Consider the following 26,058-nt stretch of genomic DNA (forward strand, 5'->3'; position numbering starts at 1 on the left):
ATTTCTGGCTTCAGTGCCTGCTGAATGCGATGAATTCAGTGTAATGGAGACCCTGTTAAAAATAATACATGGATAGTGACTGCGATAATGGATCATTTCGAATGTTTATTGGAAATTCTCTACACATTAGATATAAATTGCATATGGACTTCATTTATACAATCTTATATAACACAATATTAATTTGTGAAATGTATGTGTTAAATCTCTATTTGTGTTAAATCGCTATATTTGTTTTGAATGTCACAATGGATTAGTATTTAATTCACCATCTTAAATATTTTGCTTCATAGCATAATAGTAATCATGGAATAACATAATTCAAAAAATGTTAGTTTCATTTATTTGGAATTATTCATCTGCCTCATTTTTTTCCAGTATTTGTATTGTGGCATTTTATTCCCTATTTTGCGGTTCATCATTGTATCTAATCTTTTGTCTCAAAATGTTGTCGTGTATGTTATGATTTACTATGATTTTTTTTGTATTTGTGGTACTGTATTGAATCTTGATTTCTTTTGTTCCGGAACAAAAACATACCTGTGTTTTTTTTCTCATCAGTTGGCAAAAAAATTATCAGCTTACAGGCTGTTTACAGAGCTCATGTAATGAGAGTGACCAATCCCAAACACAGTGGTGTTGCACAACAAATCATTTTTAGTCAATCTGGCAGATGCAAATGGGCACAGACGAGGTGGAGCAGCTGGAAACTGTGGGGGAGGGGAGCATGGACCTGCAAAAGCAGGTTTTTTGCAACCTTTATTATTTCAATCAAAGATATATTTTTTAGAACAAATTAAATTATTTCTTGTTTATAAAATAATACTTTTCTGCCCATTGGTTCTTTTTGAATTCTGCGCAGTGGTTTGTATTCAGGCTATAAACACAAACTACAAAATATTGTAAATATGAATTTGATTAATGGCTTGATGCCAAAATTTGTATTTGTACTTGTTTTAAAGCATCCTTCTATTTCTTCAATGTTGCGAGCCACAGTATTTAATGTTTGAGCCATGTGAAATTATTGCTGTTGGTGGTTGAAGTTTGTATTTTAATATAAATGTTTATTTTCATCTGGAATTTGGTTAGAACAATGGATCCCCACAGGGGGTTTTTACAAACTGGATTTTGAGACAGGATCTACATGTGTATTGGAAATCGTGCCTCAGAAATTTGAGGTTTTTGAAGAGGGGACAAAGAAGATTGACAGTGTTGGAGATGTTGTCTACATGAACTTAATAAAGCCTTTGACAAGGTACCATATGATGGGCTGGTCTGGAAGGTCAGATCACATGATAACTCACATTGGCGAGTTAGCCAATTGGATGCAAAATTGTATTGAAAATAAGAAACAGAGAGTGGTGGTGGAGGACTGTAACGAATGGTGCGCCACAGGGATTAGTGCTGTGTCCACTCTTGTTTGCTTTTTATATTATTAATTTGGATGTGAATGTAGGTGGTTAATAAGTCTGGATGGAAGTAAGATTGGTGGAATAATGGACAGTGTTGAACGTTATTTAATGTTACACAGGATTTTGATCAACAAGAGTAATGGCAGATGGAGTTCAATTCAGGTAACTATGTAGTGTTGCATTTTAGTAAAACAACCCATGGCAGGTTTTGCACTGTAAATTGTACAACTCTGGGGAGTGGTGTGGGACAGAGACCTAAGGCTGCAGTGAACTAGTTCCATGAAAGTGGCGACACAGATAGACAGGGTGATGAAGAAGTCGTTTAGCATGCTTCTCTTCAATGATCAGGGCAGTAGGTACAGTGGTTAGGTGGTCATATGACAGCTGTACAAGAGGTTGGTAAGGCCACACTTGGAATATACTGCATTTGATGTTCTGTTCGCCCTGCTCCAGAAAGAAAATTATTAACGTGGGCAGGATGCAAAGAGGAGATTTATGGGGATGTCACAGAGTCTGGAAAGTTTGAGTTCTATGGATAGGCTGGGGGTTTTTTTCTGGAGCATAGGAAGCTGAGGAGTGGCCTTACAGAAGTTCATAAAATCAAGAGATGCATAGATAAATGAATAGAAGAAACAATTAAATGTAACATCTCCAAATACGCAGATGACACAAAGCTGGGTGGCAGTGTGAGCTACGAGGTGGATGCTATGAGGCTGCAGAGTGACTTGGATAGGTTGGGTGAGAGGGCAGATGCATGGCAGATGCAGTATAATGTGGATAAATGTGAGGTTATCCACTTTGGTGGTAAGAACAGGAAGGCAGATTATTATCTGGTGTCAGATTAGGAAAAGGGGAGATGCAACGAGACCTGGGTGTACTTGTACATCAGTCACTGAAAGTAAGCATACAGGTACAGCAGGCAGTGAACAAAGCTAATGGCATGTTGGCCTTCATTGCGAGTGGGTTTGAGTTTAGGAGCAAGGAGGTCCTACTGCAGTTGTACAGGGCCCTGGTGAGATTACACCTGGAGTATTGTGTGCAGTTTTGGTCTCCTAATTTGAGGACGGACGTTCTTGCTATTGAGGGAGTGTAGCATAGGATCACCAGGTTAATTCTCGGGATGGCGGGACTGACATATTAATGAAAGAATGGATCAACTGGGCTTATATTCACTGGAAGTTACAAGGATGAGAGGGGATCTTATAGAAACATATAAAATTCTTAAGGGATTGGACAGGCTAGGTGCAGGAAAAATGTTCCTGATGTTGGGGGAGTCCAGAACCGGGGGTCACAGTTTAAGAATAAGGGGTAGGCCATTTAGGACTGAGACGAGGAAAAGCTTTTTCACCCAGAGTTGTGAATCTGTGGAATTCTCTGCCACAGAAGGCAGTGGAGGCCAATTCACTGGTTGTATTCAAGAGTTGGATATACCTCATAGGGTTAATGGAATCAAGGGATATGGGGAGAAAGCAGGAACGGGGTACTGATTTTAGATATTCAGCCATGATCATATTGAATGGTGGTGCTGGCTCGAAGAACCGAATAGCTTACTCCTGCATGTATTTTTTATGTTTTTATAAATAGCCACAGGTTTCTCCAGGGAAGAAGAGTCTGAATCTAAAAGGCATAGGTTTAAGTTTAAAAGGAAATGATTTAAAAGGACCAAAGGAGCAAATATTCATACAGCAGATTGTGCATATACGGAACAAACTGCTCAAGGAACAAGGTATAGGAGATCAGTACAATTACGACTTTTAAAATTAACAGACATGTACATGAATAGGAAAGGTTTGGAAGAATTGGGGCAAGCATAGGCAAGTGAGACGATGGTGATCAGGCAACTTGGCCGGCATTGGTAAGTTGGGCTGAAAGGCCTGTTTACATGCTGTTGTGCTCTATAACTCGAACCCTTGGCTCCTAGTAGAATGAAATACACAATGTATTCATTATGTTTTGTTCTTCGTTCTTTGGAAGCTCTGTGTGGCCTTACATCATTAACTTGATTTAATGCATGACTCCTTAACCATAAAGTCAGAAGATTCATGGATCATGCTCCGTTGCAGAAAAATTATTAGGACTGGACTAATAATTCAGTGCAGTTCTGCAGAAATACTGAATCACTATTCGTATAACATAGTCATTGAGTCTTTCAGCGTGGAAACAGGCACTTAAGCTAACATGTCCCACACCAGGTAACATGTCCTATCTACACTGGCCCCACCTGGCTGCATTTGGCCCAAATCCCTCTAAATCTGCCCTATCCATGTACACATCTAAATGTTTCTTAAACGTTGCGATAGTACCTGCTCCAACTACCTCCTCCGGCAGCTCATTCCATACAACTACCCCCTTTTGCGTGAAAAAGTTACCTCTCAGGGTCCTGTTAAATCTTTTCCCCCTCGCCTTAAACCTATGTCCTCTGGTTTTTGATTCCCCTACGCTGGACAAGAGACTGTGTGTTTACCTGAACTATTCCTTTCATGATGTTGTACACCTCTATAAGATCACCCCTCATCATCCTGCGCTCGAAGGAACAGAGTCCTGGCCTGCTCAACCTCTTGTTATAGCTCAGGCGCTCGAGTTCTGGCAACATCCTCGTCAATGGCAAACCAATCTTGCCCCTTGCACCCCCTGTGTCCTGATCGCCCGGGAAAATCACCCGTACTCACCCGGTAGAAGGAGCCGCCAGCCTTGCAGAAACCAACAAATCCAACCCCTTGCACTCCTCTGGTCTCCCGGTGGCGGGGAAAATCACCCGTACTCATCCGGCAGAAGGAGCCTGCAACCCCACTGGAACAGCCACCACGACCTCTTAAACACCACTTTACACACAACACAGTGGCTTCGACCCAAAACTCCATGCTACCCGTTAAGTCCATGCTACACATTAATAGAACATAGAACTTAGAAAATAGGTGCAGGAGGAGGCCATTCGGCCCTTCGAGCCAGCACCGCCATTCATTGTGATCATGGCTGATCGTCCCCAACCAATACCCCGTGCCTGCCTTCTCCCCATATCCCTTGATTCCACTAGCCCCTAGAGCTCTATTTAACTCTCTCTTAAATCCATCCAGTGATTTGGCTTCCACTGCCCTCTGTGGGAGAGAATTCCACAAATTCACAAGTAACTGGGTGAAAAAGTTTTTTCTCACCTCAGTTTTAAATGGCCTCCCCTTTATTCTAAGACTGTGGCCCCTGGTTCTGGACTCGCCCAACATTAGGACCATTTTTCCTGCATTCAGCTTGACCAGTCCTTTTATAATTTTATATGTTTCTATAAGATCCCCTCTCATCCTTCTAAACTCCAGTGAATACAAGTCTTTTCAATCTTTCCTCATATGTCAGTCCCGCCATCCCAGGGATCAATCTCGTGAACCTACGCTGCACTGCCTCAATTACAAGAATGTCCTTCCTCAAATTAGGAGACCAAAACTGTACACAATACTCCAGATGTGGTCTTACAAGGGCTCTATATAACTGCAGAAGAACCTCTTTACTCCTATACTGAAATCCTCTTGTTATGAAGGCCAACATTCCATTAGCTTTCTTCACTGCCTGCTGTACCTGCACGCCAACTTTCAGTGACTGGTGTACAAGGACACCCAGGTCTCACTGCACCTCCCCCTTACCTAAGCTAACTCCATTGAGATAATAATCTGCCTCCTTGTTTCTGCCGCCAAAGTGGATAACCTCACATTTATCTATATTATACTGCATCTGCCACGCATCTGCCCACTCACTCAACCTGTCCAGGTCACCCTGCAACCTCCTAACATCCTCTTCACAGTTTACACTGCCACTCAGCTTTGTGTCATTCGCAAACTTGCTAGTGTTGCTTCTAATTCCCTCTTCCAAATCATTAATATATATGGTAAACAGTTGCACCCCCAACACCGAGCCTTGCGGCACACCACTCGCCACTGCCTGCCATTCTGAAAAGGACCCGTTTACTCCTACTCTTTGCTTCCTGTCTGCCAACCAATTTTCTATCCATGTCAACACAATATGCCCAATACCATGTGCTCTAATTTTAGTCACCAATCTCCCGTGCGGGACCTTATTAAAGGCTCTCTGAAAGTCTAGATACACTACATCTACTTGCTCCCCTTCATCCATTTTACTTGTCACGTCCTCAAAAAATTCCAGAAGATTAGTCAAGCATGATTTTCCTTTCATAAATCCATGCTGACTTGGACTTATCCTTTTACTGCTATCCAAATGCACCGTTATTACCTCTTTAATATTTGACTCCAGCATCTTTCCCACCACCGAAGTCAGGCTAACTGGTCTGTAATTCCCCGTTTTCTCTCTCGCTCCTTTCTTGAAAAGTGGGATAACATTAGCTATCCTCCAATCCACAGGAACTGCTCCTGAATCTATTGAACATTGGAAAATGATCTCCAATGCGCCCACTATTTCTAGAGCCACCTCCCTGAGGACCCTGGGATGCAGACCATCAGGCCCAGGGGATTTATCATCCTTCAGTCCCATTAGTCTACCCAATACTATTTCTTGCCTAATGAAAATTTATTTCAGTTCCTCTATCCCCCTAGATCCTCTCTCCTCCAGTACATCTGGGAGATTGTTTGTGTCTTCCTTAGTGAAGACAGATCTGGAGTACCTGTTCAACTCTTCTGCCATTTCCTTGTTACCCATAATAATTTCACTCGTGTCTGCCTTCAAGGGACCCACATTTGACTTTGCTACTCTTTTTCTCTTAACATATCTAAAGAAGCTTTTACTGTCCTTCTTTATATTCTTGGCCAGCTTCCCCTCGTACTTCATCTTTTCTTCCCGTATTGCCCGTTTTGTTACCTTCTGTTGTCCTATGAAAGTTTCCCAATCCTCTGGCTTCCCGCTACTCTTTGCCGTGTTATACATCTTTTCTTTTAGTTTTATTCCATCCCTAACTTCCCTTGTCAGCCACGGTTGCCTCCTACTCCCCTTAGAATCTTTCTTCCTTTTTGGAATGAAATGATCCTGCGTCTTCCTGATTATGCCCAGAAATTCCTGCCATTGCTGTTCCAATCCTACTAGGATCCCTTTCCAGTCTACCTTGACCAGCTCCTCTCTCATGCCTTCATAGTCCACTTTGTTCAACTGCAACACTGACACTTCCGATTTAACTTTCTCCTTCTCAAATTGCAGATTAAAACTAATCATATTATGATCACTACCTCCAAGTGGTTCCTTTACCTCGAGTTCTCTTTATCAAATCTGGTTCATTGGACAACACTAAATCCAGAATTGCCTTTTCTCTGGTAGGCTCCATTACAAGCTGCTCTAAGAATCCATCTCAGAGGCACTCTACAAACTCTCTTTCTTGGGGTCCAGAACCAACCTGATTTTCCCAGTCTACCTGCATATTGAAATCCCCCATCACCACAGTGGCACGACCATTCTTACATGCCAGTTTTAACTCCTGCTGCATCTTATACCCTACATCCGGGCTACTATTTGGGGGTCTGTAGATAACACCAATTAGTGTCTTGTTTGCCTTTACAATTCCTCAACTCAATCCACAGTGACTCTACCTCGTCAGTCCCTATGTCGTCCCTCGCAAGGGACTGAATTTCATCCCTCACCAGCAGATGATACCCGTTAAGCCACCAGCATTCATTAAAGCCATGGCGAGGACTGTAACTTAATACCAAGATTTTTAAAGGCTTGGAGTTCAGTGTGTTGTAAGTGGCGGAGTGGAAGTCCAACGCAAAACCTCCGCATTTGGGCAAACATTACCGGCAAATTACTTCATGCCATCGCATTCTATGGTCTCTTTTGTATTTTGTTTTGGAAAAAAATAACGTTCCAAAATGAAAGAGTGCTGTAGGGAAGTAGCCCTTTGCGGAGTACTTTCTCTAAAATACAATAAGGACAGAAGTCCATGGAAGCACAAGAGATGGACTGTAGTGTTTTGTTGCTGAGGTGTAGGATTAGAGTTAGAGTAACACTTCTGGAAGGGACCCATTCCTTCTCTCCCAAGATGCTGACCTGCTGAGTTACTCCAGCATTTTGTGAATAAATCGATTTGTACCAGCATCTGCAGTTATTTTCTTATATATAGCATGAAAGAGATGATTGGTTGGGGAGTTGGATAGCAGTAGGGAAGCAGCTGTTCTGGATGTTCGACATTTCAAACACTTATATCTTCTAGCAGAAGGCAGATGAGAGAAAAGGGAATGGGCAGGTAGGCAGGCATCCTTGATACTTCCAGATTTCCTGATGCAATGCATTGTGAAGATGGACTGGATTGAAGAAAGCTTATGAGCTTATGATGGGCTGGCTGTGTTCATCACTCTCTGTAGGTTCTGGCGGTCAAGAGCAGAGCAGTTGCCCTAGCTGGCTGATATGTATCTGGTCAGAATACTTTCTAGAATGCATTTGTAGAATTCTGAAGGAATCCTCGTGGACATGCTGAATCTTCTGACAACTAAGACATCTACTGATTTTCTTGTTTCGTGTTTTCTTCATTACTCCATCAGTGTGAAGTGACTAGGTTAGGTTGCTTGTGATATGGATTGCTGGGAACTTGAAGCTGTTCACTATCTCTGCAGCAGCTCCATTGATGACAACAGGGTTGCAGTCACTCCTTCTCCATCGTAGGTCCACAATCAAACCTTTTGTCTTGTCGACATTAAGGGCTAGATTGTTCTCACACGATACAAATGTCGGCCATTAGCATCTTTCAAAACTTCGTTATGATCGATGTTAGAGCAGCAGTCATTGGCATTAGTCATTGAGATAAGCCATTTTATTTTTCTTAGGGACTGGAATATTGGAGGTTTGTTTTAAAGTAGATGGGATCAGAAGACTGTTGAAGTGAGAGGTTGAAGACGCCGGGGTAGACTGTGGTCAGCTGATTGGAGCAGGTTTTGGATTCAAATATAATTTTCAAAGTCACATGCAACGTTGCATAATGATATTCTGCAGAATATTATAATTAAGCTCTTAAAATAGCAATTCTTAACTGGAAGTTTTGCTGGAAATAATGGGGCTATTTGAGATGACCTTGTGTGAAGATTGCTGGTTTGAGCTCAGGAATAGACATCCTGAACATGAATGATACTTTATTGTCACATGTGACAAGTCACAGTGATATTCTTTGTTTTGCATATCCAAGGTCATAAGCGATAGAATAGAATAGAATAGTTCCTTTATTGTCATTGTAACATGAGCCATGTACAACGAAATTGTAAAATGTCAGCCAGTCAGTGCACCATTCAAACATTTCTAAAAGCTAACGATACATACAAGGTAAAATATTTTAAAAAAGATAAACAACTAAAATAAATATCATGAAAATAGCACGCATAAACACCCAACCCTACATCCTTCTGTCGATTTCACAGTCTCTTATTATGTATCGCCCATTGATAGGAGCATAATTAGACCATTCGGCCCATCAAGTCGAATCCGCCATTCAATCATGGCTAATCTATCCCTCCCTCTTAACCCCATTTTCCTGCCTTCTACCCATAACCCCTGACAACCGTACTAATCAAGAATCTATCTCTGCTTTAAAAATATCCATTGACTTGGCCTTCACAGCCTTCTGTGGCAAATAATTCCACAGATTCACCACCCTCTGATGAAAGAAATTCCTTCTCATCTCCTTCCTAAAGGAATGTTCTTTAATTCTGAGGCTATGGCCTCAAGTCCTAGACCCTCCCACTAATGGAAACATCCTCCCCACATCCACACTATCCAAGACTTTCACTATTCGGCACATTTCAATTAGGTCCCCCCTCATTCTTCTAAACTCCAGCAAGTACAGACCCAGTGCCTTTAAACGCTCATCAAAAGTTAACCCACTCATTCCTGGGACCATTCTAATAAACCTCCCATGGACCCTCTCTAGGGTCGGCACATCCTTCCTCAGATATGGTGCCCAATCCAAAGAGTCGCCACATCAAGGGCACCGACAAAGTTACAAAGTATTCAATTTTACCTCATTCCATTTGTGGTCCCCCTTAGTTCTCGGCGGTTTCCCCCATGCCGGGCCCTCCTTTGTTCTCGGCTTCGCATTTGTCCTCCGGCACCCACGTGGCCTGTCCTAGACCACGACCTCCGTGCTGACCTCGACCACCAGCCTGACCTCCTTACCACCAGCCATGACCTCCGTGCTGACCTGACCTCATCGACCGCCAGCCCGACCTCCTTAGCGACTGCCCACCCAACATTGTAGCTGTGGAAATGGACACGCACGGAAATATTAGAGCGGTTATAAATGTACTTTCCCAAGATACTAAGAAATGTGGCTCATGTTGCCACCTTTAGCATGCTCCCCAATGGTGGGGTGGTTAAGCTCAATTCTTTTAATGAGCACTTAAACCATTCTGTTTTCTTCCACTCAGTTGGTTTTGTTGTTTGGTCCTGTAGAACCAGTAGGACAACTGTTGGAACGAAACAAAATCTTCGCACAAAAATATGGTGGCAGGGATAGAAAAAGATGTGGAATGACATGTGAGGTCATGCCATGGATGTCAGATGGTAAGCAGACCCAGTCTACCTGAGCCAATAAAAAGCACACTGTTACCGACAGGAGCATGAGAAGATGTTGCTGTAGATTTTCTAGGCCCATTTCCATCAGGAGAGGCAATACTAGTTGTGAACAACTACTACAGCATATACTATGAGTATGCGTTAATTAAGTCAACAACATCGGAAAAGACTAGCATTTCTGATGGAAATCTTCGCAAGACACGGTCTACCAGTGACATTATGTTCAGACAATGGGCCTCAATTCATTTCTCAGAAGTCTGCTGACTATATGAAGATCACAGGTGTGTGCCATCACAAAGTTACACCAAAGTGGCCACAAGCTAATGGAGAGGTGGAACAGCAGAATCAATCGCTAGAGACGAGGATGAGAATTTCCCAAGCAGAAGGCAAATGGAGAGTCTGAAGAAGGGTCTCGACCCGAAACGTCACTCATTCCTTCTCTCCTGAGATGCTGCCTAACCTGCTGAGTTACTCCAGCATTTTGTGAATAAATACCTTCGTGAGGCAAATGGAGATGCTCTTATCAAACGTAGCAGCATATAGAGCTGCACCATACAGCACAACGGGGAAGAGTCTGGCAAATTGTTGTTTGAAAGGACAATCTGGACCAAGATACCATGGGTTAGTGAGATAGTTAATAACCAAGAAGTGAGAGATTATGATGAAGAAAAGAAAGGGGCATCAAAGCTCTAAGCAGACAGGCGACGAGGTGCCAAACGATCAGATGTGATGCCAGGAGATGAGGTACTAGTGAGGAGAGAAAGTCCAAGCAAAATAGACATCCCCTTCTTTCCACAACCATACACAGTGGTGTCCAGACAAGGAAATAGGCGACGATGAAGTTGCCAGATGGAGTCAAATATGATAGAAACACATCGTATGTGAAAAAGTATCACCGTTGTGATAGTCCAGGGACGCTGCAGACTGAAGTTGAGTGTGGGGAATCAGACTCAAGTCGACCAAATTGACGAGCCAAGAATGCACGAGTCTGAGGAGGTGACTATGCAAAACCCGAATCGAGATGATGAACTGGTGGAACAGGACTTGACAGATCAGAATTCAGTACCAGCCAAATACGAGGACTATGAGATGAGTTGACATGTAGAAATGATATGTTATCAATGGAACGAATACCATATCCTAAATGGTGCTGCAATTTTCAGTTTGCAATACGATGACGCGGAAATCCTTTTTGTTTGATAAGGGAGAGATGTCATGGTAATTGACATTGTATTTAAATGAATCACATGTTACTACGAGTCAGAAAGGTCAGAGGGCACATGTTGGCAAGATGTAACGGAATGGAAAAATAAAACAAACATTCTGTTTTCTAGTGTCCTTGGAGTGTGTTTATTATATTTGGATCAAGGCGAGGATCTGACAAACTAGGCCATCTCCAAACAATGTGAACTGGTTCACTTTTAAGGGCGGCACAGTGGCACAGCGGTAGAGCTGCTTCCTCACGGCGTCAGAGACAGGGGTTCATTCCTGACCTCAGGTGCTGTCTAGGAGTTTGTACGTTCTCCCTGTGACCACACGGGTTTTCTTCGGTTTCCTTTCACATTCCAAAGACATGCAGGTTTGCAGGTTAATTGGCTTCTGTACATTGCCCCTAGTATGTAGAACTAGTTACGGGTGATTGATGGTCGAGATTTCCATGCCGTATCTCTAAACTAAATCTCTTTCATCCTATTAGTTCCCCACAACACCTTTCTCTGCTTGCCTTACATTCCTTTGTCCTCAGTCCCCCATACACCCAACATGACATCTGTTTGCATGGTGAATGGACCGTTTGCATGGTGAATGACATGCTAAGTATGTCATTATTGGTACTGCTTGGAAGCCAGTGTTAAAATCCTGTACAAAGTGACATTGGTCCTTGTTTACTTGTGCTATGCTCATGTATTGAAGACTGGTGACCACACAAAAATTCTCAACAAGAAAATAAAGAATCAATATATGACATGATTCAGTGAGCATTTGTACAGTTTTTTTTAAACAATCCGTGTTAAATGACTGAATATTAACTTTCAATGATTTGTGAATGAGACCAACATGAATACCAATTTTCAATCTCTCTAATTTTAAAAATACTCTGCCTTTCAGTTTTTTTCTGACAAGGTGAATGGTGTCATATTTGTCCACATTATGACATATCTGCCATGAACATCATCTGCCAGGCCTATTTATATTCAGTCATCATTTGCTTGCCCGACATCATATTCTCCTAACGTACATTCTAATGTACCCCGTGTTTCTGCCCAAAGTCTCTATGCATCCACCATACAGTCCATACTGCCACTAGCATTGTATCATCTGCAGACATGGATGTGTTACACTTGTTCCTTTCATCCAGATCACCGATATAGTTTGTGAACAGTTGGGGCTCACTGGTCACAGAGCCTATCAGCAATTTATTTATTCTTACTTCATTAATTTGTCTTCAATCTATTTCAATATTGTACATTACTTCTAATATCATGTGCAGTACTTTGTGTAAGTACAAAGTACTTTTGTACTTTGTACTTACACTTGAGACACTTTATCAAAGGCTTTCTTAGCGTTCAAATATACCATATCAAGTGGTTCACTCATCAGTTCTGCATCTCTGGAGAGAAGGAATTACTCCAGCATTTTGTGTCTATCTTCGATTTAAACCAACATCTGCAGTTCTTTTCTGACACAATCTCTAAGTGGGGAGTGGGTGGTGGGGGGAGGGGGGGGGGGAACAGGAGACATATTGACTTTTGATACGCTTATCGCTTTTACGTATCTGTAGAAGTTCTTATAATCTGATTTGTTTGTTTATCCAAGTTGGACCCTTCAAGGGTAGGATCCTCCGAGTCCTAAGAAGGTACCTGGCCCAAAACATCTCCTATCCTAGTCCTCCAGAGATGCTGCCTGACCTGCTAAGTTGCTCTAGCACATTGTGTTCAACGTGAGATTCCAGGACCTACAGTTGGTTATGTCTACTCTCATATTCTACTTCCAATTTTCTTATCGGTGCCTTGTTTCCTCTTTGCTAATTTCCAAAATGTTCCCAATTCTCTGACATACCTATTTTGGGCTACATTACAGCGTATTCAATTGATCTAATATTGCCCTTAATTTCTCTTTATAGTATAACTGAACCACTTATCCAGCTGCATTTTTCAAAGAGGCTTTGAGTACATAGTTGAAACACTTTCTTTATCTGGTAACCCCTTCCCATGAAGGAGCTTGATATACAGTATTTATTTGGAGAGTATGGTATTGGGCAAGACTGAATGTAACTGGGGTTTCAATGCTGATGTTTTAATCTGGCAGCTGATACTCAAGTTGGTTTGTTTATCCTTTTTGGTATATTTGGAGCATTTTGCAGAGACTACATCAGTTGTATTTCTCCCTTGCCTTGAGATACCTACTGTAAATAATCCACGTTTCAGAAGGATATAGGAGGGCAGTCTTTGAATTCATGTATATTTGTGCTGGGTATGAAGTCTTGATCATCAAACATAAGATTCTTCCTTTGTGCTGACTTTATCCCATTTATTTTAAATCAGGGCACCGCTCCTTTCTTTTCCATTTTGCTTTCTCTGTATCCTGGAATAATTATTTTCCAGCCTTGATCTCTTTACAACCATGTCTCTACACTGGCTGTTGGATTGGAGAGTTTCTGTGCCCCTCTTGAACATATGACCTCACTTCTGATCCACAAGACTGCATGTCTCTTTCATTAAGCCTGCGGCACTATCCTGGTCCACAGGGCACCTGGTGCAGTATCCAGTAACTGGAAAAAGGTTTGCATTTGTTTCAGTGCAGGTTGATGACCTGTCCAAAGCTGTCTCGGTACTAGCAACTATGCCACATATATTTTGCCAAGGATCTATTCACATGTGCAGTCATTTGGTTATTTTTCATGTGTGCCATGACAAGACTGGAATTCAGATGTGGGAGATTTAAGCATTGAGACTCTGACTTTCTCTTTCACATGCTCTTGAATAGAGATGACACACACTAAGCAGCAATTCCTTCAAATTATTTTGTTTCACAAGGTGATTGAAGTATTGCTGCTGAAAACAGAATTATCTGATTAATAATGCAACTGATTCCTTGTTGTGATAAATTGCAAACCTATAAATATTTTCACTATAATATAGTTCAATTATTTAATGCAAAATTGCAAAGCAGGAGAAGGCCAGCTGGCCCATTAAATTTGTCCTATACCAGTCATAATAACACTCCTACTCCCCTATGAATATTTTGTTTCATGATTGACATTAACATGTATTTGTATGGGTTGGACAGTACCCTGCGAGGTTGTATGGTAAATGTGTACGTGTCTAGTGACCTCAGTTTTTGCACTTTTTATCTGTACTCATAATTGCACTTATTTCTGGGATAACATCATGACTTGCAATTTTGCATCATTCTGAGGTACATAATAAGTAGAAAATCTGTTAATAACTCCCAACTTATATTAACTTTGATCACCAAAGTTTTAATTGTATAAAGAAGTTCTAGACAGCCAGCGAAACCAAAATAAATTGACTAGCTAAGAATATAAATATATTATAAACTAAGCAGCAAAATACTGATCTATTTTAAATCTGTAATATTCCTAACAGGTTTTAATATATGGATATCTCATGTGAGTCCTTGTAGTTAATGTTCACAAAAATAGTAGAAAATAAATTGGCTTTGGTACAGTAATTGTGTTAAGCATTTATGGATTTTTAAAGTGACCAAGGTTATTCTTGTTTATCTTCCAGCATTTTGCATTTTAACATTGGATTATTGACAAATCATATCAACAATCCACCCTCGTCTAAAGAATGATTCAATAAAAATCCCAGTCATGGAAAGCATTAGAACCCAAAGGTCCAAATCACCTTATCTGCCCTATTTTACCACATTCACGAAATGTCATCTCAAACCGCCAATGTATTACTGTACAAACTTAAGAAATTGAAGCATAGGTAGGCTACTTGTCTCCTTTTATTTTCCAATACTTCAATAAGGACAGTACTGATCTTTTCCTTCACACTTTCCTGTAATAACTCCACATGCCTCAATTCTGTTAATACCCAAAAATCAATTTCTGGCTTGAATACTTTCAACAACTTAGTATCCATATTATTCATGGGTATGGAATTTCAAAGATGCATCCCTCATCTGCCTTCTCAAGCCATATAAAGAATTTTATACATTGCAGCAAAACCACTTCTCGTTCCCCAAACTCTAATAAATACAAGAATAATCTGCTTAATCCCTCAAAGATTGATGCCCTCCCTTCACCCTCCCAATGTCCTAGTAATGTTATTGTTAGAAAGTAATCTATCTAGTTTGTATTTGAATTGATCAATACTAATTATTTCACAAGATAGGGCTTGACCCATGGATCATCCTCTCATTCATTGAAATATTGATTCCAACGATTGGTTTTGAATTTTTAAATGCAGATTGTGTGCTTGTGTTTTATGGATCTGTGCTGAGCAAAGTAGCTTATCATGCTCTAAAGTATCAATCATTAATTGACCCTGAAAGCAGGAAGAAATGTTACTTACCTTGCTCAGTCAGGCATGCCTAATGTAACAAATGCTGTAAAGTTTTGTTTATTTTTTCTCCTGTTTTCCAGGTTTGTGAGCTGTGGTGCCATCAAGAAGCTATCAATATGCCCAGTGGAGATTCTGTATGATCTGCTCAGCTTGGCTGATGACCTGATCCATCATGGATAGCCCACCAAAACTTACTGGAGAAACTTTGATCGTACATCACATTCCTCTGGTTCACTGCCAGGTCCCCGACAGACAATGCTGCAGCATGGGCAAAAGACCAAACACTTTCTACCATAATGATCTGGGAATCACAAGGACTACATCACTGCCAGAGAGGGACCTGTTTCAGAAGGAAACGTTACTGTACAGCAGCTTAGTTCAGGCCTCTTGCTTACCTCCTGGGTCAGCACATGAAATTGAAGTTAGGCGACTAAATTCAAAGGAAATCAGCACAACTGAACAGCACAATTCGTTAATTTTGAATGAGAACAATGATCAGGAGAGCTCTAACAATTTGTCTTTTCATCCTCAGAATAGTAACATTAGTAACCCACCATTTGTCCTGCATGAACAGCCATTTCATCTTCATACTGCAGAAAACAGCACACAACAGTGGAGCCCCCCCAGTCGGCAAGACATTGTAGAAGATCAAGAGGAACAAACTCATGCATGTGATGACAAAACTTCAAATAGCACCACTGCATCAAGATCAGCATCAGATGAGTTACTGCAACTACCTATATGCAACTGTGCAAATGAAAGCACATCGACCTTATTCTTTGATTGCAATCAAGGATTGGGCAGCAGCCCAGATGAAATGTTCAGGAAGCAAGATCTACTCGAGAACAGAACATGTAGCTGCTCCAGCTTAGATATGCAACAAAGCAGAAGTTGTGTCTTTTCAGATCAATCTGAAGTAGATAATCAGCATATGGCCTACAATAGTGATTCGTCGTGCAACAGTTCAGATGGTGTGTTAGTCAACTTTACAGCCATCTACAATAAAATGAAAAGCCAGTCAAAGTCCAATTTAAGTTCAGGTAACATGTCCCATGATTCTTCGTATTGCAGTCACTCAGAGATGGGTGCATTCTACTTGGACTTACATTCTTCACCTAGTGATCCGAAGAACTCATGTGAGTCACACAATGGTGATCCTGCCCTGAAAACCTGTCTGTGCCAGCAGTGTTCCCCTGCTGTAGACAACAACTGCAATTCTTACCACCTGCCGTGTGAAAATGTGCCCTGTTCTTCTGAAAATTCAGATTTTACTACATGTTTTCAAAGTCAAGCAAGACTAGTTGTTGCCACACAAAACTATTACAGACTTGTGGCTTGCGACCTGTCTTCTCAGTCTACACCAAGCCCAGTAGAATCATCGATAACAAGCTGCTCAGAGGATCATACAAAAAGTACTAGCCCCAGTCAACCTACAGAGTATTACCTCTTTCGACAGCCTGAAGATAAAGAGAATAATGTCGATCAATGCTGTTCTAAGAAACCAGATGCAGAAACTACCAAAAACAACATTGAAGGTCAAGGGTACGTAAACATTGCTTCAAATACATCTGGCAGGCAAAGATCAAGGAGCTATGATCGCAGCTTGGATAAAAGTCCAACTCCCAGATTGGGATCCTTGGAACGCATGTATAGCTGCCCAGGCAAGCTAAGTGATGGTCAGACAGCAACATCTCAGAGATCACCACCAAGACGAGTGACTTCATTTGCTGAAATTGCTCGAACTAGGAAAAGAAGTGGGAACTCTCCACCACTGAAAACTAGTGGAGATTCGACAGAGTTTTCTCCAATACTCGAAAATCAGAAAGAAAATAATGTCTTTACTTATTCAGAAGAGGACCACTATCATGCTATGCCGGGCAGGACGACTACAAGGATGGATTTAACAACATCATGCGAGGCACCCTTTATTCATAATTTCAACAAAAACAGTCATTCAAGTGGGCATGAGAGAGCTCACATGGAAGGTTGTGAACCATGTCATAATGGAGAAGATGCCAGGAAACCAGAACTAATTAATAAACAACAAAGTGAGAGGGATGCATGTTCTGACATCAGAATGAAAGTGGAAGGTAAGCAGTTGGATAACCTCCGCTGGTCTTCTAGACCTTTACCACATAGCTTTTTAATCCAGGACATTTTTTTGTGATAATGTTTAGTATCTATTTATTTGCTTCATCTCAACAACAGTATTTTTGTTTTGAATGTAAGACCTGAAATTATTTTCAGTTAGCATCAGTTATGGCCAGAAAGGCTCACCTAATTTAACATTCACTACTCCACACAGCACAGCTTTACAGCACAATTATAACACACTATTGTTTTTGGCATTTGTCCATATCAAATCATCTGGTGTGATCTTTAACAAAGTGTCAATCTGTGGGAAGTCTTGTGCTTTAAGGTTAATTAAGTGGAAACTATCTACACTCTGGGACCAGAGATAAGAGCTCCAAGATGAGAGAGGCATTCTCTGTTAAATTCTTGTGAGGTTTATTTGCTGCTGCAATACGAGCGTGGTGTTCATCATGCTGGTGTTTTGAACAATGTCATCTGGCCTGCTCTCGTAAACCTTCCAGGTGCATTCACACCATGAATTCAACTACTAATTTATTTTCATAATAGGAAACAAACAGGATACAGTAGCAAAACAATTATGTTGTTTGGGACACATACTGGAAAACTTGTTCTCAGTTTTGGAAATTTGAAATTGTTCCAAGAAAATCTGAGAAATAACATGCTCATAAAAGCAAGAATGTTATTAAAAACACCAAACAAATTACTTGATATCCAAGTAAAGAAACCTGTTTTTGGTATATTTTTTAATTCATTCTCACTTAACTTCCTTCTGAAGTCATTCTGTTGTATTAAGCTACAACACAAAAGTAATGAAGCAAGTTCTTCTTTTTGATATTCCTGCTGTTTATTCTTCTTCCTTAGCTTAAATGTCTTGGATTGTTTATATTAAATGAGAAAAATGTGATTGTTATATTTTGGTCTTTTAAGGTTTATCCAGAGTGGTGTTGCTAAATCACGTTCAGAAAGTTTATTGAAATGTTTCATGGTATTATTGAGAGATGTCAATCAGAAAGTAATTTGCATTATGATACAGTTGGTATATTCTGTAAACATTTAAATGAAACAAACTCTTCAGCCCAGTGTGTCTGTTCTGGCCATACCTCTTCCTTTTTCCAGCTATTGGCCTGTAACCTTATATGCCATGATAGGCTTCTCAACCTCACCACTCTAACTCCCATTTGAAACTGGCAGTAAAGGCCATATTCATGTGTCTTACAGAAGTTCAATTGATTACCTGTAAAAAATAATAGAATTTTCACATCACCAATGTTCTCTTAATGCAAATAGCTGGAATACAGTGGATGAAAAATTTAACTAGATGTCCATCATTATCGTAGTTTAGAGATTTAGTTTAGAGATAAACATCTGTTTTTAAATAAATTTATAATTTCACACGGCTGCAGTTGAGAACTCCATATACTTCCAGTCATTCTATATTTCTGCTTGTGTTGTGTGACTGCTGCATTCATATTAAGTAAGTTTACATTTTAGTAAGTTATTATTTCTTTGCCTAAAATATATTAGTGCATATTAGAAAATTCTGAAAATAGATCAATATTTCTCTGCTAGTTATCAACACAATTAATATTTATAGTCATACAGCATGGAAACAAATCCTTTAGTCAACTGTGCCTATGTTGGCTATCATGTACTTATAAATAATAATCTGCTATTTTCCAGCACTCAGCCTGTAACCTTGTATGCCGTAACATTTCAAGTGCTCATTATCGTGAGAGTACTTGCCTTTGGCATCCGTTAGGCAGTGCATTTCCGATTTCAAACACTCTTTGAATTAAAAGATTCCTCCCCAAATCACCTATAAATCTCATACATTTTACCTTAAAACCTATTCCCTTTGGTTATTGACCCCTCTGCTAAGGTGAAAATGTTTGCACTATCCATGCCTGCCATACCGCTCATAACTATGATTACCTCAGTCAGATACCCCCACCCATCCAGCCACCACTCCAAGGAAAAGAAACTCAGCTTGTACAGTCTCCTATTGCTGAAATGTATCTCGGATAACATCCTGGTGAATCTCCTCCGCATCCTTTCTAATTCAATCATATTGTAACTAAAGTTCAGCAATGAAAACTACAAAGTACTTTTCAACTTTGGAATAACTAATGTCCTACGCAGTTGTGCTGTGTCCTCTCTACTCTTATACTCCATGCCTCATTTAATGAAAGCAAGTATTCCATATTCTATCTTAAGCACCTTATTTTCCCATGTTGCTGTCTTCAGGGATCCTTTAGGCATGTACACCTAGGTCAAATTGCAGAGTTGTAGATGTTGCCGAATCCATCGCACACACCAGGCTTCCCACCATTGACTCCATCCATGCTGCCTCAGAAGAGCAGCCAACATAATCAAAGACTTATCCCACACCGGTCATTTCTTCTCCCTGCTCCAGTCTGGCAGAAGATAGACGTTTGAAAGCACGCACCACCAGACTCAGGAACAGCTTCTTCCCCTCTGTTGTCAATATTCTATACGGTCCTTCCATAGGATAGGATACTGTCTGATTCACCTCTACCTCATTGCGAACATAGGACTTTGTCCATGGAACTGGTGCACAATAATGCTGAAAACTATATTCAGTACTCTGTATCTTATCTCCATCAATTGTACTAGAGTTTGACTTGATTTTGACTTTTCACTACCTCGTTGCACATGACAATGATAAACCTAAACATTCGGTTCCTCTGTATTTCTTAGGGTTCATTGTCTATGTGCTAGCCTTATTAATGCTCCCAAAATATATTACATTAAAATACATTTTGCCATTTCCCTGCCTATCTTACCAACTCGTCAATGTGATCCTCTGGCTGAAGACTAAACTACTGTTCTCATCATCAACAATGCCACTAATTTTCATGTCATCTGCAAACCTACTATCAGACCTCCTGCATTCATATCCACATCTGTTCTGTATCTAACAAACAGCAAGAGTTCTACATCAAACTCTGCGGTACACTGCAGGTCACAGGCTTCCAATTGAAAAAGCAATCATTAACCATCATCCTCTACCTCCTACCTCAACATGCTATTATAATAATCTAGATTTTCAATTATTTTCCATTTACAGTTTCTAGTTTTCAAATTGACTAGTCATACTTTAAAAGGATCAAATTCCAGAGTGAAAATATAACTCACTTTTTTATCAGTCCAGTGGCAAAGATGCTGAAGGGGAATAACAGCATAAAAATGAGAAGGTCTGGAGAGGAACATTATTGTCTGAAGAGAAGGAAATTTACATTTGTCTTAACATTTCCATGTGACCCAAAGGATACACTGGAAGGAGCCTAGATCCAGTGAACAATTGTTGTCGTCGTTGTCTTCGGACATTTAAATTCATTTGTGACTGAGACACAAATGAACCTCACGGTTGTTTGAAGATTGGAGAGTAGAGGCAACATTCCTCAGGAGAATAATTAGTGGATGGGAATAGGAGCCGGTACACTAACTTGATGACAAGAGTACTTATTTGGAAGTGGCAAGGATGAGGAAAAGAAGGAAATTACACCTTCACCTGCATTTCTTTAAAGGAGCTGAAGGATTGATGGTGGTAGGCAGCACTCTGCTTTAAGACCAGGAAGCACTATTCATTCTGACAGTGGGGAGGGTTGCAGTTGAGAGCTGGGAAAGGAGGAATTCAGATACATATTTAAATTAGATTACTGTCATATACACCAAGATGCAATGAAATTCCTTGTTCACATGAGATTCAGAGACTAAACAATGTATATGGTGATGATAGAAACAAAAATAAAAACAACAAATGCAAAAAAGCAGAATGGTGCAAATCGGAAAGAGTGCCAAACAATACCATAGAGCAATAATGAAATAACTGAATGTGGAAGGGGCGTGAAAGAGGTAATTAATTCACGAGTCTGATGGCAGCGAGGAAGTAGCTGTTCTTAAGCTGGATGCCTAGGGTTTAAAGCTCCTGTATCTTCTCCCAGAAAGTATAAGAGAGAAAAGGTAATGCCCAGAGGATCAGGCTTCCTTGATGGTCCTTCCAGCCTTCCTGATGCCACACGCTGCGAAGCTGGACTGGATGGAAGGTAGTGACGAGCCTTTGATGGAATAAGGGTGACACAAGGTTTATTATGCTGGTTTATTAAAAAAATACAAAGTGCTGGTGTGACCCAGCGGATCAGGGAGCATCTCTGGAGAACATGAATAGGCAGTATTTCGGTTCTGAACTCTTCTTTCGGACTCTGGAATAAGGGTAATATAAAGTTGGGCATGAGTATACTTCTAACCTTACAAGCATCGTAAGTTGACAGTGCCATTTTAAGACTATTTTGAGCTAGGAGTGTACAATCCAAAACATCCCCTGGACAACCTTTTTGAGTTTCCCAATGCTAAACTCAAGGTTATGAACGTGATTCACCACACCAACTCTCGGCTAATACCCTGATTGAAGTGAAATAATCACAATAGCGATTTACTCTGGGTTAAGCTTGCTTTCAGTTGTGTAGTGCTGAAAAAACAGTGAGACGTGAATCATTTTCAATGAAAAACTGCGTTGTGAACCTCAGTACAACAAAATATATCTGCCCAGTGTCTGCACTGCTCAGTTTTCTTGTGACAAATTCAGGAGATTATGAATTCAAAACCATTCTGGAGAAAGTGCAGCCCTAATGGATGTGCCATCTTGTTGAAGAGATGTTTAATGGCTTTTCAGGTCTCTGTTCTCCTCCTGAGATTTCTGACTCAGCAATAGTATGGGAACGTAAGGACTGCAGAGGTTTATGCAGCACTCCACCACCTCCCCCCAAGAGCTATTATCGGTGGATAATAAATTCTGGCCTTGCCAGTGATGCCCAGATCTCAGAAAATGAATTTCAATGAAGACAGGCATAACTGGTCTTGTGATAATATCTCAAAAAGGAGCAGGGGAGCTGTGTGTACATTTACTAGATTGAAAATGTAATTCTTTGGAAGAGAAATAGAGGATAAATGAAAGGTTCCAAAGAATTCAGAATGCCATTTGTGTAAGATTTATGCAGGCCTTTTACTGAATGATAAAATATAGGATTTTTATAGAATGAAATGTATTCTGACAATATACCAGTATACTCCAGAGAAAAACGTTAGAAAATGAATATTCCTAATAAATCTTGTACGATACAGTCTGTACAATTGAGAGAGTCTTATAATTTCAGAGAACAGATCTTAATAATGCATGAGCAGATATTTGTTAACAATGTTTCTGTTCCCATTTGAAATAAATTGTGGTTTATTAGAATACAACATTCTTAGAATAGGATTCTTTTGGATGAGTTTCTTAAAAAAATTGATAACATTTAATTTTACAGTCCCAAAATGATCGTTTGAATATAAACATATGTTTTTAGTATCTCAATATTTTTTCTCATCACAGTTAATCCTCTATTCTGATTATGTTTGCCCCCACTAAGCTGTTTGGACAACAGTCTTTATACATATCCTACAATGTCTACATGAAATTTATACATTTCAATTATCCTTTCTTAATCTTTTAAATTCTGGAAAATATAGCAACACGATTTAATTTTCCTTAATAAGACTTTCTGCTTTTTCTTGGACTCAATCTACTGAACCCTATGTTATTTCTTATCTAAGATAAGCATATCCTTCTTTGGACAAGACGACCAAATCTTGTCAAAGTATTCAAGGTCTGAACCCACAATGTAATTGAAAAAGGACTTGCTTTAACATCCTTCAATCCCCTTCCAACGTAGTCTAACCTACTGTTTAACTTCTATTTTTTTTATTTGCCCTTTGATTCATGCACAAGGTCCTCTAGATCCTTCTGAATGTATATTTGCTAATTTCTTGTCTTCTAATAATTTTCTTCTCATTTTTCAAACCACTTTTATACTTCCCTATTTTATACTGTACCTTCTTGTCCAGTTATTGAGCAGTTTATATTCCTGTGCAGCTTCTTTGCATTGCATCATTGTTTACTTTTCCATCAATGTGATCTTGCCAGGCAAATTACATTGCTGTATCATAAGTATTATGCCCTACTAGAACACTTAACCAAGAGGTTAAGTTAAATTAACCAATATGTTGAGGGAAACCTATTTAGGTCAAAGGTATTTACTTATGTTTATTAATCTAAAACTATAACTGATTGCAGGCACATGGGCTGAAAACCCTTTTGATGGAGTCCTCAATGTAGATTGCCTGAACATTACTGTCAGTAATTATAATTTTATTGTAGCTTGGATGGTATTATGTAGCTATTACATTTCAATTTGGGTTCTGAACCATGTTTTGGATATCAGCTGTAGAAAATGTAGCCACAAGATTTTTTTTTCATGTAGTCCCTATTTTTAGGCACTGTGATGAAATTTTGTCAGAAAACTAACACAGTACTTCATGCAAGAATGGCATATTTTTTATAAATTTTAACTGGTCTTTTACATAGAAGCAGCTGAGCATATTCAATTATGTTAAGCAGTGTCCAATGCATGATTTATGCTACTTCTTTGCATAGCTTTTACTGTGTATATAAACTTATGATTGCCACGTACCTTAGCTACAAAAGCAAGTGTTAACCAAGGGCTAAGGGTTGTTTCTGAGTTGCTTATCTGGGATGCTGCTGGAGAATCCAGCAATGAACATCCTTTCAGGGTGTGTCTTTATTTTCAGGTAAGTTCTTGCTTTCTTCAAATATTCCCAGCTTTACACCAACCACTGTGCATATGTCTCCTTGGAATCCTTCACCTTCTCTCTGATCTTTTCCTTAACCTTTTCCCAGATGTCTTGCCTCAAAAACCTACTCACCACCACCTGCCACCACATCTTCTGTCCTCATCCCAGTCACCTCTTTTCCCATCCCAACTCCCCTTCACCAAAATCTGAACCCTGGTCCTTTCTTCCCCCACCCTTCACTACAACAACACCCAATTTACTTTCTTCCCCCACCCTTCACTACAACAACACCCAATTTCTCCCTCTCAACCTTGGAAGAGGTCACTGAGATAAATTATTTTCCCCAGTTTGTGCACAAATACAGGACCCAAAATTTTCTATTCACGTTGCATTATCAGACCGTTCGTTACACACACCCTCAAACAGCCTACACATAGCTGGTGTGTAAAATATATATCATCTAAAGTCTTTTAAAGTTCATCAATTCTCATGTTGAGCAGAGACCTCAAATAAAGGAGTATTGTATAATTATTAATCATTAGCATTATTTTGAAACGTAATCAATTTTGTTGTAAATGTATCTTTGGTCTTTTTTAACTAAACTGTTTTTTCAATAAATTTCATTCAATAATTTGAATCATTCAATTTCAGGGCAATTAAATACTTAAAAAAATTATTTAATCCACTTGGCATTCTGTTGTTTTTCATCTTTGTCACCTCTCTTTATCTTCTTTTGGTACCACAGGTGATGGAACTGAATGCAACGCAGTTATCCGTTATAGTAAGGAACAGCGTCCTACTACATTACCCATTCAACCTTTCATTCTACATCATCCATTGAGCAAACAGTTTCCCAGGGTTCGGCCAGTGCAAAACCACAGTAAATCTTCAGTTTCGTATATGTACAGTATTCCAAATAGTCAGCTGACAACAAATGAACATTCAAGTGGATCATCTAGTTCTTCGAGTGGAATGTTGTCATTGGAAAATGTACCAACAATAGGTCTGTCACAGAATGGATTTAGCACAGATGAGAGTGAGAAACCAGGTATCTCTTTTCCCATAAATGAATACTGCCTACGGAGACCCATGCCAGATGCAATTAGGCCCTCGCCATTGGGAAGCTACTCGCCAATAAAAAATGATGCACCCATCTTGCAGAGTAGAGACTCATCATCTTCTGGAATGTCATCAGACAGAGGTTTTGGTGGCCACCCGCCAAGAAGTAGATCCTGTCCTTTATCTGCAAATCTCCTTCCAAAGCAATCGCCTCCAGCAAAGGTTATATCACCGAACAAAAACCACCTTCCACAGATCAGAGTTGAAAGGAAGAGTCCAAAGGAGGCCCCGAAGAAGGAGGAAAGATGCTTTCAACCTGCACAGAATTCTACTTTTTCTTCTCAGAAAGTAGTGTTACCAACATCAACAGTAAATGGTTTCAAGAATCACGTGAACAATCAATGGGATAACAAAAGCAGAAGTGGAAAAGCAACACTACTTCATCATATGGCATCGGGTTTCATGGCTGGTAAATGTCTGACTTTACTTTCTAACAGTAACACAGCGAAATGTAGGTATAATGGCCAAAATCTTCATTACATTGTTATTTAACTCTAATCCATCTGTTTAAATGATTGTCCCAGTGAGAATCCAACCTAATCATTCATCTCTTTTGGAATGTAGTTATTTGACTCAGCACTATTGACCTTGACTTGCATGCTTTGATATCAAAGGGAATAAAAGTACCCTCCTGGCAACTTATTATAAAGTGAATGAGGACCTGGAACAAATTAGCATTAGCGAAATATTAGAATTGGAGATGCACAGGATGAAAAGGTAATAAATCTCAGGATTTGATGACT

At 40.0% G+C, this 26,058-nt stretch overlaps 1 protein-coding gene across 4 annotated transcripts in view; it reads left to right on the plus strand.

The window, feature by feature from the left end:
* The first annotated feature begins 9,875 nt into the window (after window positions 1-9,875).
* Window positions 9,876-26,058, plus strand: part of rusc2 (RUN and SH3 domain containing 2) — a 48,926-nt gene continuing 32,743 nt past the window's right edge. The window contains exons 1-3 of one of the 4 annotated variants that reach the window (XM_078396603.1): window positions 9,876-9,902; window positions 15,532-17,541; window positions 24,942-25,724. In XM_078396603.1, the coding sequence (XP_078252729.1) occupies window positions 15,624-17,541; window positions 24,942-25,724 (2,701 nt within the window). In that variant the 5' untranslated portion in view covers window positions 9,876-9,902; window positions 15,532-15,623. Of the gene's footprint in view, window positions 9,903-15,531; window positions 17,542-24,941; window positions 25,767-26,058 lie in introns of all 4 variants that reach the window. The other 3 variants (XM_078396592.1, XM_078396583.1, XM_078396612.1) reach the window with 3 other exon arrangements.

The sequence above is a fragment of the Rhinoraja longicauda genome, chromosome 1, assembly GCF_053455715.1.
Source record: "Rhinoraja longicauda isolate Sanriku21f chromosome 1, sRhiLon1.1, whole genome shotgun sequence".
In the NCBI taxonomy this organism is placed as follows: domain Eukaryota; kingdom Metazoa; phylum Chordata; class Chondrichthyes; order Rajiformes; family Arhynchobatidae; genus Rhinoraja; species Rhinoraja longicauda.